Source organism: Drosophila santomea, chromosome 3R (assembly GCF_016746245.2).
Source record: "Drosophila santomea strain STO CAGO 1482 chromosome 3R, Prin_Dsan_1.1, whole genome shotgun sequence".
NCBI classification, from domain to species: domain Eukaryota; kingdom Metazoa; phylum Arthropoda; class Insecta; order Diptera; family Drosophilidae; genus Drosophila; species Drosophila santomea.
The window spans coordinates 23,741,760-23,759,167 of record NC_053019.2 but is presented as its reverse complement, the minus strand read 5'-3'; the positions used below and the strand labels follow the sequence as shown (position 1 = coordinate 23,759,167).

Sequence of the window (17,408 nt, the reverse complement as noted above, 5' to 3'; positions counted from 1 at the left end):
TGCCACCAAAAAATGAAATTTCGCAGAGTTGGTTGTATAATTTAATTACAATTTCTTTTAATATACCGTTGAAATATTTTTCATAAATTTCGTTTTTACAATATAATTTGTATATTTGGTTTTGTCGTGTGTTAAACGTAATTGTATTGATGTTATTTTCAGCATTTTGTTCTTCATCGTATTGTTTTCATTAAATTTGGATATAACTAGACAGAGAAAGATAAAGTGCTGTTGGTTTTTTTTTTTGGTTTAGAGACGAGTGTACGGTAGCAACACTAATCAACACGTACGATTAACAAATCTTTAGGAATTTCAATACATTGTAATATAATAATTTATAAAATGGAAATGTAGCATTAAGTGTGTTTCTTATTGTTGAACTTTTGCTTAATAGATAAGCCCCATTTAAAATATGCAACATAACAATTAACAATTTCATAATTCTTCTATATTATTCGTTATTTTGTTTGTGATCTCAAAAGCGTTTATTTCTGATAACCTTTGAACGTCACACTCAGTGATACTATTTTCATATGTTATTGATATACAATATATATATATATATTAAATTGTGTTAACATATTTCAGCGCCTGGCAGCTCAATGAATATACGTACAATATGCTCGGTTTTAAATTATCCAATGAGGTTGTGGGCGATATACACAGAAATAAAGCTAGGAACTTAATCAGAGCTAAACTAGGGAATGTTGAAACACCATTGTATACTGGAGAGATGCGCACATATAATGTAAGAAGGTGAAATGAGATGGAACTGGTTATGTGGACCAGTTTACTCGTGGGCTTGAGACTCCTGCTGGACGAGCTTGAAGCGCCTTGGTGACTTGATGGATCCCTGGTGTCCAAACAGCGACTTCAGCTGTCCATTGTGCGTAAGGACCTTACGAATGTAGCGCGACACAAGGATCTGCGGACGCTGTTGGGGGTAACAAATCATAAGTTTAATTACACTCCATTGACAGGATGTTAGACTAGGTCACTCACCGCTTGCCACTCGTTCATGACTTCCTTAGGCGCGTTGACCTGATCCCCATTCAGGCGATTCAGCAGGGCCACACACACCACCGCTGCCTTGATGCCGGCATGGTGGGTGAGGGCCGCGAAGATGGTGCTCTCCATCTCGATGTTGACCACACCGTTCTCGCGCAGCTTCTCCAGATAGTCCATTTTCTCGTTCTCGCTGAAATCACAGAATGCGCCATCCAAACGGCCCTGGCCCTCGTAGAAATCGTTGGTGCACAGCGTCTTGCCAATGATGGTGTCGTACGGATCATCGGGACTGGCCAGGGACTTTAGCTCACGGGCCAGCTTTTTGTCCAGCTTCGCAGGACGATGAATGGTCTTGCCGAGAATGGTCTGTAAAACCAATGCTTAGTGAGATGATTCTAGTTTCAGTTATTTTAGATAGACTTACAAACTCATGGGAGTTCCTCAGCTGCCCATCGAGGGCATCTTCGGTGATGATGACGGTGCCGCCGTCAACACCCACTCCTCCGCAGGTTCCTATCCTGATGAACACGGGATCCTTGCACTTGGCGTGGTACATCAGCTTGATCATCTCGTGCATCAGGATGCTCACCGAGGGCGTTCCCATGCCATGGCTGACGCATAGCACCGGGCCCACTTTGTACATCGAGTAGCGATACGAATAGGCGCTGATGTCCTGCAGTTGGGTGCCCGCTGGCAACTTGTAGCCGATCTCGTTCATTATGAAATGGGCGAAGTTCTCCATGCGCTTTGGTGTGCCGCCCATGCAAACGAACTGAAAGTCGAAGAGTTCACAGAGGCATATACTAAGTGAGCTTATAAAGGGGAATAACCGCCCTCGTTTTTCAGATGTGTAAATTACTAATATCATCTTGTAATCTAAACACGCCACCTATGTATGAGTATACTACAAACCAAAAGTTTGTACTATGATTATTTATATAAAATATATTTGTAAATCGCAAATCGAACCTGTACTAGATTAGTGTATTGAAATATTTATTGAGTTTATAATTCTGACTAAGCATATAATTAGCTTAATTGGCAACAGCTAATGAACTCGTTTCGCTTGTGCCCCACTTGATTTGATAACAATCAAGGTCTAGGTCTGGGTCTAGTCTCCACCCATTGTCTTTACCCGTTTCAGACTATGAATAATTCAATTCATTCAGACCACTCACCTTAACATCGCCAAACATCTCCTGCAGATCGTGGCTCTCGCTGCCCAATGCCAGGTGATACAGGATGTCCTGGTCCATGAGCTCGATGTTTGAGTTGCGCAATTTGACGGTTCCATCGGAGTACCTACAATTAAAGCGAATGCAAAGCGAATTAATTAGGATTGCATTCTATTCGACGCCGGCGGGGCCATAAATTCACGCCCACTTCAGGCCAAGAAATGAATGGGTTAATTACTTTCAGCTGTCGGGTGTAAATCACACTTAAAAATACTGGTTCTCTGATAAAAGATAAGGTTATCAAAGTACTTCCTAGAAATGTGGTTGCCCGAACAAGCCCCCAAAAGTGTAATCAGTAGTTAGGCAGGAAGAAATTCGTCAGCACTGGAATAATTATTTTTCACAAAATAAACTTTTGTTACACACACAATTTTGTCACACAATCGTGAGTTAGCATGTTTATTTATTTAATGGAAATGTCAGCTGCAAATTTCGTATTTCTAATCAATATTTGAATCTGGTTTGTATTAGTGCCTGTATTTATAGAGACCCCCCAAGCGATGTTGGATGCCTAGATCGTACCAAACCCCAACCAAAATCATTGTCAAGTGCGTCAAACGGGGGTCGGAAAAAAAACATTTTAGAAGTGTGAGCAAAACAAAAAGCAAAATGTCTATGACTCTAGCATAATGAACAATAAAAAAAAACCGTGTAGTCTTGACCTTGATTGATAAGCGTAGTAAATATATTTCGTAAGCACTGCGACAAACATCCGATTATAATGCACACAGTTTGAAGCATAACTCATGAGTTGATGAGCTCGGAAACCGGATAAGATGAAAATGAATCTGTGAAATGAATACAGGGTAATCGAGTTGCCGGCACACCCACCGGTCTGTGCAAATATTTGGCCAACTGGCCAAGCGTTCTGTTTTCCTTTCGGCTCTTTGGCAGAGGCGTTTTTCTCGGTATTCGCCCAGATGAAGAGGTGGTTTGCTGCCAACTCAGCGATTTGTCATCCGGCAAACTATAGACAGCAGACTGCATTGCAGTGCACAAATGGATTTGTTGATTTGGTGAACAATAGAAAACGGTTGTTATTTGTTGCTAGGAATTATTAAATTGCCAGAGAAACTTTCTCCCGCCAAGAGCAACAACCCCCGGCTGGCTTGAAGAGGCAGCTGCAGGACGAAAACCGGTTTCGGCATCCTTACCGCGTTATCCTTTTCACGTACGCATCATCCGTTTCGTCGTCCTGCAGCGAGGACCTGTGGGCGCAATCGTAGTGGGCCTTGAAGTCGTGCGTCTGATTATCGGTAATGGTGGGCGGCATGATGTCACCTCTCGAATGTCCTTTTCACTCCACAAACTACCAAACTATCAAGCTAGCAACCGAAAGCAGCCAGCGAGCCAAAAAAAACAAAACTAGTTACTCGTGTAGACACGTCAACGCTTCGAGCGAAACTGAAAAAATTTCTTGGGTTTCGCCGGCTCTTATATAGGCCGGTTTACAGAGCTCTGTTAGCCGAATGCCCATTTTGCACCGCCTCTGCTAAACTATATAGATAAGACAATCTTCTCGGCGAATCGGAAGTTATGCTGCGCAATTTGATAGTGCAATAGAAACGAGCTAGTCGGCGGGGGCAAGAAAACTTTTATGGAATTTCATACAGCCGATTGTTATCAGTTCAGAGTGCATCTTATGCATCACTAATCAAGTGCAATTGGCCACGAGCCTTGAGGCGAAATTGCAGCTGAGCATAACGGATTTGCGTAATCCAATTATTGCAATTTCGCTGCTTTATTCGCCATGTGAACAGGGTGCTCGATCAGGTCCAATCAGCCGAACCAATAATATAACATTTTATATATGCAAATTGGCTTGGAATTTTTGGTTTTGTATATTTTAAACGGGTTTTTAGCTACCATTATCGCTTCACATTCTTCAACTCTGATATTTGCAAATTAGATGCAAATAAACCAAAGTCGGTTAATTTGCCATTTTTACACTAATTTTATAGAACTAGACACCCTGTTAACGTAACTGAAAGTTACTTCACTAAAAGCCATATTTCACCAGCTACAAGAATGTGAGCAGCGCAACTATTTGCCATTACTGTAGTAGGCCCAGTCAGCACTGCGTCATCCGATGTCGGTGGCTTTATTTTCGAAGTCAGACCATTAAATATACATAAACAGACGACGGCGAAAGACAAACCAAAGAGGAGCTCAGTGCCCACTCACGGATACTCCTGCACTCACACTGGCACACAGAAAGCGAAACAATCAGCAAAGAAAACAGGAAACTTGAACAAACAGAAAGAGAAAACAGAAAAATAAATGAAAATGGGTAAGACTATAAGATACCCGATTTAGATACAGAATGTTTTAAGCTGTGTTGCATATGAAAAGATTTTTACCCATTACAGAAACGAACTTCAAGATGTTTAGTTTTAAATTAATATATTTATATATAAATATATGTAATACTAGCACAATATACCCGAAAGCTGCGCAAGTAGTAGGTACTAAAAAAAAATGAAAAGAGCAAAAGGCAAAAACAAAGCCTAGTCAAAAGCAGTCAAAAAGGGGGCTCGGCTGTGTTGGCTCAGCAATCCACAAGAGGGAAAGAGAGTGCGACAGAGATAGGGAGGCGAATAATAACAGAGGCAGAGAGAGATAGCGAAACTGCAATAGAAAGAGAGGGAGGCTTCTATGTACGTGACGAGGCTCACAATTTGGTTTTGAGGTCGCATTTTGGCGGTAAGCAGAGTGCGGCAGCGGTGGAATCCACTTAATGGCCATACTCGTAATTAACTTGGCCAATTCGCCGTAACTACCATTGATGGACTTTGCCAGCTGCAAAGCCAAACAAAAATCGCTGTTTATATAAGCGAAAACTATGCGAGACTTGCCGTGATATTCGTTTGAATGGCAAGCAAAATAAAGAAAACTCATTAACCAACACAAGTCATGAAAAGTGGTTCAGTATCGATATTCAAGTTTGTTTTCATCATAACTTATGGTATATAGTGCTTCTTTGTAATTTGAGATGAGTACGCAATCGTGGCCATTTGAAGTCGTTTCTTTGGGTCATTCTACTTGGTTGGGTACCGTGGGTAAGCTTGACTGTCAGTGGCAGCAACAAATGTCACTGCCATGAATCATGTCTTTCCTTTGTGAGCCCAAGCACTTGATCTATTTATGGGTGACTTAGCACTTCTTCGAAATTATGCACAAGATACAATTTCTGGTTATGTTAAACTTACAAATTTACGAACGTAGCAACTATTTAAAAACTTTGTTACCTCATTTTCTTACAGTGAAAGTTCATAAATCCAGAATCGATTTAAATGTTGGGGAACTTCTTCGAGGCGAGCAAAAGCTTTTTCCAGCTTAGAAAGAATTATGCATAAGTCACGTCACACGGCAAACCATTAATCAGAGAGCTTTAAATGGATATCCTTTAAGGCTGTGAAGTCCTTTCTTAGCCGTACCTCACCTTCAACCCCCCTAACAAAAGGGGCGAAATGGAATTGCATTTACCCGGACAAAGCTATTAAGCATTTCTGCAGGTCGGAGATAAGACATGGTCGGGTAATTACTACGGGGCCACTGGAGGTGAAAGTCAGGCGGAAGGTCATGCCAAGTCCAAACAATGAGACGAGAAATGCAAATGAAGCTGTGGACAATGCAGGGATTGAGAAATGAGAAATCGGGCGAAGAACGCAAAAGTCAGGGCCAGTTCAGTGGGCCAAGTCGTGTCGTCATCCCAAATTGCATTACTCACGCACCACTGGCCGCGAGCCAAGGATCACACCCACTCCTTTTTGGGTGTGGGCGTATGGGCAATATGGCCCTTCAACCGACTGACATATGCCATGGGCCCGCCCGAATCGATAATTGGCTCTTTATTGTTTTGCCGGCTTTGAACTTGCGACTACTGTGCGTATGAGCAATGCCAAAGTGGCAGCAACACCACCCACTCCAATGCCCAAGGCCACTGAAGGCCTGTGGAAGATAATAGAACGCCCCTGGTTTGCTAGTTACCCATTTATTTTCGCACTTTGCCAGCAGGGAATGTGCAAGATACTGTGTCTGATCAATCCTATTTATAGGTCTCAGTTGTGGCTGACATAGTGCTTCTGATAGCTGAATGAGCCAGTAATTAAGGGCAATTTGTGGGTAGCCGCTATTATGCGATTATGGCTAAACCAATTAATAGCGATTTGTGTCATCGGGGAGAAGGGAGAATTACTAATCTGTTGAGCAGAGCAAATCATATTACGACATTTATTCAAAAGTTGAATATTCCATTTTGACATCAGTTATGCTTCTTTTCTGTCTAAAACCAGTGATTATGTTTAATTTACTCCTTGTTTCATTACCTTAAGAGAACTATTCTACATTATACTTTTAGGCGTAACCTAATAGATTCTTGTAGAAATTAAGAGACAACTTTACTCCCAAGAGGATAATATATGTACATAACTTTCTTGTTGCAAGCTGTAAACAAATTGGCAATCCACCTTGCGAGTGCAAATTGCTCTAACACCCGCATTACCAACTTTTCTAACTACCAACAATTGCTGGCATATTGTTAGTCAGCTGCGCAGTTTAGTCACAAAAGTTTTTATTTATAGCCTCTTCCGGGGCCGAAACTTGCAGGCGAGTAAAACAAAAACTTGGAATTAAGTCAGCCCAAGTTGGGGCCATGCTGTTAATTTCAGCCAGCCAAAGTTAGTTACTTACTCGTCGAGCTCCTCCTCGGAAAGGGAGGCACTGTTTCCTGTGAGCAGCAGCGACATCTTGCGGTGGGTGCCTGCAAACAGAAAGCGAGGTGTGGGTGAGAGATTGAAACGTAAATGGAATTTTAATAGCGCGTAATTCCAACGTGAAAAGTGGCAGCATCTTTTGGCAAAGGCCATGCAAAGCCCATTTAAATGCGTGCCACATTCGGAGGCCTAAACAAGCTTTGCCGTAGGCTGGAAAAAAAGGGGCAAAGGAACTACAGTGAAAGAATTCTATTAAAAGTTGTGTAAAAAATATAATTGAAATGTATGACCACATTTAAAAGTATAACAATTAATACAAATAATATTTTTTTTTTTTGGTTTTTTAAATAAATATAATGCCATTTTGTATGTGTACAGCGAAAGAGTGGAAAGCGCGCACAAAGCATTTTGACAGCTTTTAATTAAAAAACGTCAGGGAAACGTCACGTGCCAACATCAATGCGAGGGTTCGTGTGTGCTGGAACTTGGGAAACTGTTTGGGGGACTCCTTGGAGTCCTTGAAATGTTTGTAAACCCAGCCGGACCAGTCAAATGTTTGAGCTTTTCATTTTGCGGAGGCTTATCCGCTGGCACTTTTCGCATTATTTTGGCCCCAAGATGGGACACGTTGCGCCAACATGAAATGCCTCCCTCTAAAAGTTATGCCACACTCTGGCACCAAAGTATCTTTCTGTGTTGGGTGTTTGTTGTTCGCTAAGCAAGAAAGTTCAAGGCCAGCCACAATTAGCTTGACCAGGCAGCCACTCAAAAGCGCCGCAGGGAAGGGCAAAGGCGGTGTCCTCAATTTTCCACTTTGTTTATACTTGTTTTCCAGCAATGTTTACTCGGCTTCTGGCTATGCCTTGAATTTGTAATTATGAGAAAGGAAAGCAGATGGAACTGTTGCATACTTTTCGGGACTTAGAGGCACATCGGGGGATTATTTTAAGAGATTTATTGAAAGCGTCTTGGAAAAACCATTATTGGCAGGATATTGCAAAGGTATTTTCTAGAGCTTAGTCATTTTTTGGGGTGGAACTCAAATGGTTATGAACCTTAAAAGATATCTCTTATGATTTATGACAAGAAACTTAATCAGTTTAATTATTCAAACTACTCTTTATAGAAACTAGTGAGGTACTAATTGGGAAACGGGGGTGTTGAAAAGTATCTTTCTAAGTTAATTTAAAGTTTGACTCTCCACATCATGAATCATCCCTCCACTGACAACGAAGATAATCCGTTTTAGTGGCTGCACAGCTTGTTGACCCATTAAAGTGGATATAGCCTTGAAAGCGTTTGCTGAACCATTCCAATGAACAACAGGCCAATGAATGCAGATATCCAGCTGATGCAGACGGAATAGGAGGTACATAATGAAATAGGGGTAGCAAAAGGAGAAGGGTTGATACAATTACAGTGCTCCCTATTCTCCCGCGAACTTTATTCAATTATTTGAAGAAACCTCGTTGACCAGCAGATGTTTTCAAGACACAGTGCAATAGTAGCATCAGCTGGCTTGTGTGTATCCTGCGACAGGATAACAGCAATAATCGAGCTATTGATTTTCTTCGCAGACAGCATTAACAGAGAAAGTTTTACGTCTCATACACCGTACTGGGCATATTTATTGTTGCTGTCGTTTTTCCCGCTCCACTGACTTACGTAAAGAGTTCTAGGTGTTGTGTTTTTTTCTTTGCGCTGAGTTCGGCTGCCTCTTAGCTGTAATTTTCCGGATATGCACCAAATAAAGAAAATTGCAGCACTATTATATCGTGTTGCCTTGTCGCGATATGCGCGTTGGTATTTCGATTGCTGAATTGCTTTGTTTATCTGCAGGCACGTGAAGCAAACAGGAACGCTTTCTTTCCCTTCTCCACACTCTCTTTTCCGATACAAAATCACGGTGGCAACACGGACAGAAGAGCGACGACCAGAGCTGCGCGAGGTTTCAAAACCAACTGACTGAAGGGGAGTCCCACACAGCGAAATGGCTCGACTCGACTCTACTTGGTTGAAATGGTCGCTCACTCTCTCTCTTATGCTTTTCACTCAACGCTCTGAAGGAAGAAGCGCCTCGCTCACTCGCCTGCCTCACTCGATTTTGAACTCGGCCAAGTTTTGCCAATGTCCAGGGGTTATTTAATTATACAGCCCCACAGCTAAGCAAGCAAGGCCACTAAAAACTGTTTACAATTTCTTGGAAATCCCACTCAAATAGAAGTTGCGTACGGTGAGAGGGGGTGTATTTGGGCTGGGTAATGGATTTCTGTGCAACAGCTGCTGCGCAGACCATGCCACACGCGTTGCTCCTCCGTCTCCTAATTACTTGGCCTACAGGACATGAGCTGACCATTAAGTCTGAATTGAGTTATTTTTTAATGTGCACTTAATAACCTTAAAGGTGTGGAAAATTGTTTAACACGGCGGCTCTCCACTTGTCGTATACGCAACCTGAGTGATGTGGGGGTGGACGTTGCGCATACGCCATGTATGCCACATCATAACTGCGAACACACACGAAGTCGGTATTTGTTTATTCATTTTATTCCGTTTTATGGCGCTCGTAAAGCGTTTCCTATTCGAGCGGATTGAGGAGTTTATTGAGCGAAAATATAAAGGATTTTCTTAATGGAAATGCTGCTGAATACATTAGAATGAATTTGCCGAGTTGAAGGGTGCGTAAAATCATTTAAGTGTGTCAAAACAAACAGGTTTATGTATTGGATTTTTCTTTATATCAACATAAAATGTTGTGCGTACTTTTCTTTTAGCGGAAACAATGAGATGCTAATTTTCACATTCCCCATGAGTAATCTTCTGTTTACCAGAAGAACTTTTTGTTTAGATTTTAAGAACCAATATTTGTTCAATGCCAAGGAATGTATGAGTCCAATTAGAAGGAGATGCCGTAAACAAGTTAATGAATTTTGTAAATTTTCCCTTCAGATGAGATCACATCTGTCCGTGGGTTTTAATTAAATGTAATCAATAGGCAGCTTGACTTTAACTTGACATTGACATTCAAATAAATTTCCCCTGTTCTCTATCGCTTAATTTCTAAGCTTTCACATACAGCCGTGTGTACATATATATACACACATATTCATGCCCCAAAAAAATCGCCATGGTTGACTGCGGCCCAGACGGAGATAATAAGTCCAACATGACACGACACCGACATGGGCAGTAAATTCGAATTACGAATTACGATGGGCGGAAAGGGCCCTCCCCCCGCAATGCAGAAGAGGAAGAGCGAGCGGTGGCAGTAAAACGGTGACTAAACGTTTTGCTTTCGTGGATTTTCGATAATTGAGCGGCGGCTCCGCTTCGAAGGAGCTGAAAAACGTTCATTTACTCAAGTGACAAGAAAGAAATCTTCATAGAAATGGCTTGAAATTTCCATTTCACTGCATAATAATAATCATCAGGATTTTATGCCGGGAATCACATCGTTTTATGTCTCATGGGGCACGCAATTGACAAGACATCGCTCATACGCAACGTTGGATCAACAGTTGAGAACACAGCATATGGTGGATTCAGGGATAAGGGCCGAGCCCAGCCATTAGGAATTTTAATATCTGGCGCGTGTCAATGGCACACTACGAAAATGAAAGGGTCAATCATATTAAGGTTACTCAAAGGACTCCTAGGAATTCTAAAGTTCAGAGCGGGTTTGGCATATTGAAACTGCTTATAAATCAACCCTCAGATGGAAATGTTAGTTGTCTGCGACTTTTAATGCACTATTTAAAGTTTCATCCGACACACAAGCAAGTAAAATGTACTATATGTATTTCCATTTGTTGAATCGATATTTTTGTTCTTAGTGTGCATTTCTGCTTCTCCAATGGCCCCTGCAGGATATGTCTCTCAAGCGCCCACACAGACGCTCATTTCCTTGATCTGTTTGACAAATAAATACTGATGTTTTCCCACCTCGTTGACACGACACTTTGGATCAATTTTCCATTTCCATTTCACTTTGCAGGCAGGAAAATGTGACGAAGTCGCATCTGTTGTTGACCATTTCCGCTGCGAGTGTCAACACGGCCTACCAAGAAATGAGACAAGCGTGTTTTTTTGTGGGGGGGGCGGAGCAACTTGGGGCTGGGTCGAACCCGGCATGCAGGATACCACCACGCCCACATTCCAGCACGCAAAAGCGGAAACGCCGCCCCTGGATATCCGCCCCCTGGACTGAGTCCTTGTTACGTAAGCGAACAGCTCTCTCTCTAGTTCTTCTCGCCGAGAGAACAATGTTTTCTGCATCGCAGTGCGTTGAACTTGGCCCAATTCAACGCAGCTTTGAGTGAGATTTTCCCTCGGCCATTTTCTCGTTGAGTGTGGGGACCACCTCACTCATTGGGCCCACCCCTTTCTCCTGCCCCAGGGAGGCGTCAAGCTAAGCGCTAGCGTTAATCTCCTTCTGCGCTTAGGATGATTATGGTGTTTGGGACTGTGGTTACACATCGCTAGCAAAGGTACAACCAATTTTGGAAACTTAATGTAAGATTGTTAAAAAATAAAATAAAAATGTATACATAAAATCAAACGACACAAAACTTATAACTTATCAAAAACAATTTGTTTTTAAATCTAAATATTTATGTGTTCATGTAATAGTTATAACCATTTAACTAAAATTGAACTAACAAATTAAATCATGAAACAGACATAAAATTCCACGTGAGGAAGAGCAAACCTTAATAAATGGAAAACGCAGACACCATTACACAAATTTCTATCCTTCCTTATCCTGAGCCCCCAACCATTTCGCCACCTTTTGCCGCCAGCAAGGATGACTGTGGTAAGCCGAGACCCTTCGCTAATGATATCCCAAGCCGCGAATTCCCAAGAGGAAGTGTCGCTCATTAATTGGGTTTGGGGTAATGCGGGAAATGAAACTCAAGACTCGCTTTCGTATTGCTTTTGTTGTTTTAAAGATCATATTTACTTCAATCACAGCACAGAATACAGAGAATATTATCTAATGGTTTACTTGTCGCTCGAAAAGAAACTGGAAAGGAAACTGTTGGGAAAACTATTTTCATGTGAGTGTGAAGTGTGCGTAGAGGAAGTAGCGTGTTGGTTGTGATGTGTTTCAATTTGTTTTTAATGGCTGATGGCGTTTGGCATTTGGCGAGGGTAAAAGTCGAGAAGGATAAGCTGCAGAGAAAGTCGAGCTAGTGCGGAAAAGAAGTGAAAAAATTGAAGAAGCAGTTTTCTTATGTGTAGGGCATTATCCGTACAGACTTGTATAATTGTTGACATGTATATGTATAGAGGATTACTGTTTTTTTTTGTTATTTTGTGGGCTTTTTTTTTCTCGCTAGTTTAAAGTTTAACACACAGCTAACATTTAGAGTATTGTTTATACGCCTTGAGGGCAATAATGCAATTACGTTTGTATATAGGTTGATGTATACTTATTACGTTGCTAGTTACAATTGTTGACTGGTTGTTAGTTCTACAGTAAGATCAGGTTGTTGAAATGTTTGTCTCGTAATGGTACAGTAGTTTTGAGTGGAGGTCGAGTCACGTCGAGTCGTTCATGATTGTTGCGAGTTGCAAAGAAAGGCATTAAGAGCTAACTAAGGACATTCAAACAGTTAAACTTAGATTAAAATATTACATCTAAACATAATCTCAATGGAGGTTTCGTAATTAAATAACTTTGTGCAATAAAAGCATGTAGAATAGTAAAATAAAATTATCCTTAATAGCAGCAGTTTTGAGCACATTTATAACTCCTCAACCTTCTTCTGCTCCTTCTATTAAGAGTAATCATTTGTTCCAGTTTGCATTCGATTTGTGTTAGGAAACGCGATTGTAAGAATTAAAATTCAGCCTTCATCCCTTTGACTAAAATGTTTCATTTCCATGTTGTAGTTTCAGCCTGTTCAATATAAATAATCGTGCGGAAAAACGGCGCGTGCGGGAAGATAGCAAGGATCATGTTGGTTGCGGTAGCGACGCGCCAGGAAAACAGCCAGGACCTGTGATAGAAAAGTTAAATTAGACAGTGCTCAACAGAGATTCAAGAATTAAAAATAAGAAATCAAACTATATAAACAATTCTCACCCTTGGTCACTTGTTGGATTTATGCTTAGTCAAAGAGTAGGCATTCGTGTTAGTACAAATTTTGTCGAAAGTGTTAAAGAAAATGTGTTGAGAGTAAAGGGAAATATGTTTCTTAGCTGATTGCTTGTTTTTGGGTTAAACGCTTTGCTCTCTCCTTCTATATATATCTCTCTATAATATGTATATATGTCTAAAGTTGTATATCAATTACGAACTAACACATTACGTACATAGTTCTGCGGCAATGTGATTTAATATATATATATATCTGTAGATGGTATAAATATAAAGGATGCTTGTATATGTATGGTATGTCGGCCCCAAGGGCTCATGAAATCTTCCATCGCAACGTTAAACATTTAGCAGAGACAGAGCAGAAATACATGCACTAAAGAAGTTTTGAATGTTTCTGTATCTGAAAAATGTTTATCCCTTTCACGACTAGCTTCTAATTTAGAGAAAAGCGCTGGGCAAGCCCCGCGGATCCTTTTGATTGCGATAGCGAACTGTTAGCCAGACGCCGACGAACTAAGCGCAGCATGTGGGGATTGGTTTGATAGGAAATTGGATTACTTGTATCAGATATGCATTAATCTGTACTTTACCTCAGTGAAGCTGAAGAAGATGCCCAGACCGCCGCACAACTTGAAGGCATAATCGATCTTGTCCTCCAGTAGGGGTCCACACGGTTCACAGCGACAATCCGGCTCGGAGGAGTGGGCACAGCACTGTTGATTGATCAGCTCGCATGAGGGCTCATTTGGCGGAGGAACCACGGGAGATGTGCTCGGTGCGGTGGCATTGAATCCGCAGCATTTCAGGCTGTCCTGCACCTGTTTGCGCAAATCCGTGGGCACCGTCATCCATCCTTGCTCGGCGAACTGCTGCTGCTGCTCGGAGTTGACGGCCAAACAGGAACTGGCGATGGAGAACTGGATCAGGAACAGCATGAACAGAATGATCATGTACTGTAGCCGGAGAGGGTCTAAAGGTTAAGGCTAAGCCGGGCAGTGCTTTTGAAATATAACATTTGCTTTCATATTTTTTCACTGGGGGTCACGTAGTGATACCCTCCAGTTGACGTCATGGAAGCACAACAAGCGAGGCGGCAGCTACAGCCACTGAGGCCCACTCATAATTTCAGTCATTACGGGCCCGCTTTATCTGCGGAAGTGGGTACTTGTCTAAGTACGCTAATTGTTCCACATGCCACGACCTTCGTGGTGGGCCACAGTAGCGGCTAGAATAATAGCAGTGCTAGGATATGAAATAGGTCCTGTTTTGGAGCTATTAACTATTTAGTGCTTTAAGCTTTAAGGAAGTGGTTGTAAGAAGTATCTTAGTAAGATCTCTGGTTTAAACTTTAAATATATGATGGTTAGAAGTATACTAGTAAGATATCTTAAGATCCTTGCTTTCAATTTGCATCATTTTGTTTAAAGAAATTATGTACAGGTTTTAAGGCTAACCAAAATTTCGATTCCCTAGATATCACTTAAAGTTCTAAGCTTGCGCTGCTATTATGTTGACCACGACTGTAGCTGCCAGCTCTGTGCGTTTGTAAATTGATAGGCTTTGTGGCAAAAGGATACGAAGAAGAGCATCACTTGGTGGTGCTTCACGGCTCCGGCGAGTCCCAGCATGGATATGCATATGAGGATGACACCGCAGGCCAGGATCCCGCCCACAATCGGCAGGTTGGTCACGATGGAGGCGGCACGCGCGTACACGCCCACTCCAATCAGCAGGAATCCAATCATCTGTGGGGTCGCACACACACACACGCACGCAGAGCAAAAAAGAAAGAATGAAAGGAGGCAAATGAAAAAGGACTCAAGGATTCTCGTCTTGAGGGCAGCAACAACAAATGGCCGAAAGGTATGTATACACACACACACAAACACATGCAGATTGCACCTGCCACCGCAGAGGAAAATCAATACATATTTATGTACGAAAATGATTCAATAATGATAATTTAATTATTCATTTTCCATTGTAGTTATTGTTGTTGTTGCTGCTGCCGTTTATTCATTGTTCCTCTTCCGTGTTTGTTGTTGCTGCTTTTGCTTTGCACAACAGTTGTTGTTTTTCTGCTTATGTTGTTTGTGTTTGCTTACCACATACAAAATGTTGAGCGCTATTAGCGCGTTTTTTGAGCAGGTGAAACCGCCGCACATGATTTTCTGTTTGCTTATTCTTACTGGCTGCAAAGGATACTGTGTAAAAACGAATTTAGCTAATTGAATTTATTCCGTCTACAGAAGTTTTCACTTTCAATATAGATTTCGATATCGATACGATAATCAGCAACTAAACCGATTGGTTTAAATTTGGTGTTATTATTAAATATGCCCAAAAAGTCACTACACTGAAAATATTTGTTGATTAATTAAATGAAATTTTAATTATTTACTAAAGTATAATGTTAGCAGCAAATGTGTTAGGCAAGCAGCTGTAATAACGCATTTATGAGTTTTATCGATAAAATTGCTTGTTGACTCTGCTTCTGATTAAGGCGGTTTTTTCAAATAGTAGTTTGAAGATTTACGCTGTGTTATTATTTATTTTTATTGTGTTATTCTTAAAAGTTCAAGCTATCCATATTATTTTAGAGAAAACCTTAAGGTCAAGTCACTTTGAATGAGAATCAGGAGGCTGCCAGTGACTGAAGAGAAAACCTTATTGACCAGCGAAGTGTTCAGCTCCAGGAGGCCCAGTGGCATAAGTTTATAGTCGATGGTGGCGACCTGTAGCCAGAAGGCATTCACCACTTGCTTGAAACGGGCATCGGCGTGCTGCAGTTCGAATCTCTGCAAGAGTTCTCCAGTTCTCCTGGTCTGCAATTAGAAGAGCTTAGTATTTTATCAGAGATTAAAAAAAATGATGAAAATCACCTCCATGAAAGTTTGGTTACTTATCCGAGCCACCATGACGATTTCTAGGAAGGGCACAGCCAGAAATACGAGCAGCACAATGGCCTGGAAGAGATCGAAAGGCTCCTCGTTGATGTAGTAATCCGCAATGGCCAAATACTGATTGTAACTTCCCATGGTGATGCCGAGAAGGTTCATTAGCATCGACATCACCATGGACCAATCCGTGAATTGAAGGTATTTCTTTGAGAGGCTGGCAGTGACGCCATATTTCTCGGCCAACTCATCCAAAAGGTCGGCCAACTCGCAGAAGCGACGCATACGGTAATAGGGCTTATGGAGATTCATCTGGACAGGTGACTGCAGCATATTGGCCTCCTTAACAATGCCGTGCAGCTTTCGATTTAACGCAGCAATCACCACATTTGCAATTACCAGGCCGCCGAATAAGCAATTATTTATCTGGTTCGATACAATCAGCGGCAACATGGTCTTCACGGTCGCCAAACTCGTCCACTGATTTTCCGGATGTGAGCGTCTTTGATATAGAATCAGGGTTATATACGCGATGAGCGGACAGAACACGATCTTGATCAGGCTATACACAAATGCCCGCCACACAATTATCGCCGAAATGTCCACCGAATCGAGGAGCTTAATAAGGGGAACACTGTTCTGGAATCGAATTATCTCCAAAGTTTTTACCCATTGTGTCACATAATTGAACAGACAAACGCAGACGTTCATATAGCAGTATATTCCAATAGTATTTCGAAGGCTGATCTGGCCGGTGGAAATTTCGTTGTAAATATTCCAGATGTAAAACAGTGCAAAACACGTGGCCGAACACAAGCTATAGATAGTAACCCCTTTGGAAAACACAAACTTTTTGCGCTTGAAGGAAAAGCGACCGAGATAAACGCCGTAAAGTATGTTGAGGAATACGGTCACGTACACACAAAATGTCACCAGTTGGGAATGGAGTTTTCCTCGCCGGAAACTTGCGGGAAGTCTTCGCTGCCAGGCGGAGCGAAATCGACGTGTCAGCCTTCGCAGGAATCGCATTGTACTGAGGATGAATTGGGGATGAATTCGAGCTAGTCACTTAGACTAAATTGCTGCTTAATTACCAGGTTTCTTATCTGAGATTAAATAATATAGTTGTTAAATGAATCACGGGTAGTAGTACTGTGTTAGCCTCGTTTAAGGGAGTTCCAATCCAAAATAATATTGTATTTTTATATTGATCTATATTTTCAATCGTGGGATCTTCTTACGGATTAGTTAGTGTAATTTAACTAATAATGTTTTCAATACAATAACATCTACGAGTTTACCTTTGTGAAACTCGATTAAAGTATGTATTCTTAGTTGTAATTTGAAAATTTGATAATGATAAATATTTGAAATTAACGAACATTTCCCTGCTGACCGGTTCATAGTGTACTGTGAACTAGTTCCGCACAGCCAAAACCGAACCTGCCAG

The 17,408-nt window shown here is 41.5% G+C and overlaps 3 protein-coding genes across 5 annotated transcripts; all 3 read right to left on the bottom strand.

Moving 5' to 3' along the window:
• Positions 1-32: 32 nt before the first annotated feature.
• On the bottom strand, positions 33-8,914 carry LOC120452869 (uridine phosphorylase 1). 2 transcript variants are annotated; one of them, XM_039637315.1, is made up of 6 exons: positions 8,624-8,914; positions 6,936-7,005; positions 2,187-2,310; positions 1,433-1,780; positions 1,003-1,374; positions 33-934 (listed from the first exon to the last, which is right to left on the bottom strand). In XM_039637315.1, exons 2-6 carry the CDS (start codon positions 6,989-6,991, stop codon positions 791-793), a joined length of 1,044 nt encoding a protein of 347 aa, XP_039493249.1. In that variant the 5' UTR covers positions 6,992-7,005; positions 8,624-8,914; the 3' UTR covers positions 33-790. The 2 variants fall into 2 exon arrangements, with proteins under 2 accessions (XP_039493249.1, XP_039493248.1); XM_039637314.2 differs by lacking the exons at positions 6,936-7,005; positions 8,624-8,914 and adding an exon at positions 3,398-3,652.
• Positions 8,915-11,887: 2,973 nt separating this feature from the next.
• On the bottom strand, positions 11,888-15,354 carry LOC120452725 (tetraspanin-13). Of its 2 annotated transcripts, XR_005616498.2 has the most exons (5): positions 15,167-15,354; positions 14,639-14,806; positions 13,652-14,014; positions 13,047-13,574; positions 11,888-12,960 (listed from the first exon to the last, which is right to left on the bottom strand). XR_005616498.2 is itself a non-coding variant. In XM_039637090.2 (4 exons), the coding sequence occupies exons 1-4, from the start codon at positions 15,224-15,226 to the stop codon at positions 12,865-12,867; spliced, it is 687 nt and encodes a 228-aa protein (XP_039493024.1). In that variant the 5' UTR covers positions 15,227-15,348; the 3' UTR covers positions 11,888-12,864. The 2 variants fall into 2 exon arrangements, 1 of the variants encoding a protein (XP_039493024.1); XM_039637090.2 differs by lacking the exon at positions 13,047-13,574 and having other exon boundaries at positions 15,167-15,348.
• Positions 15,355-15,652: 298 nt separating this feature from the next.
• On the bottom strand, positions 15,653-16,987 carry LOC120452724 (putative gustatory receptor 97a). Its single transcript, XM_039637089.1, has 2 exons — positions 15,944-16,987; positions 15,653-15,886 (listed from the first exon to the last, which is right to left on the bottom strand). The coding sequence occupies exons 1-2, from the start codon at positions 16,985-16,987 to the stop codon at positions 15,653-15,655; spliced, it is 1,278 nt and encodes a 425-aa protein (XP_039493023.1).
• Positions 16,988-17,408: the final 421 nt, after the last annotated feature.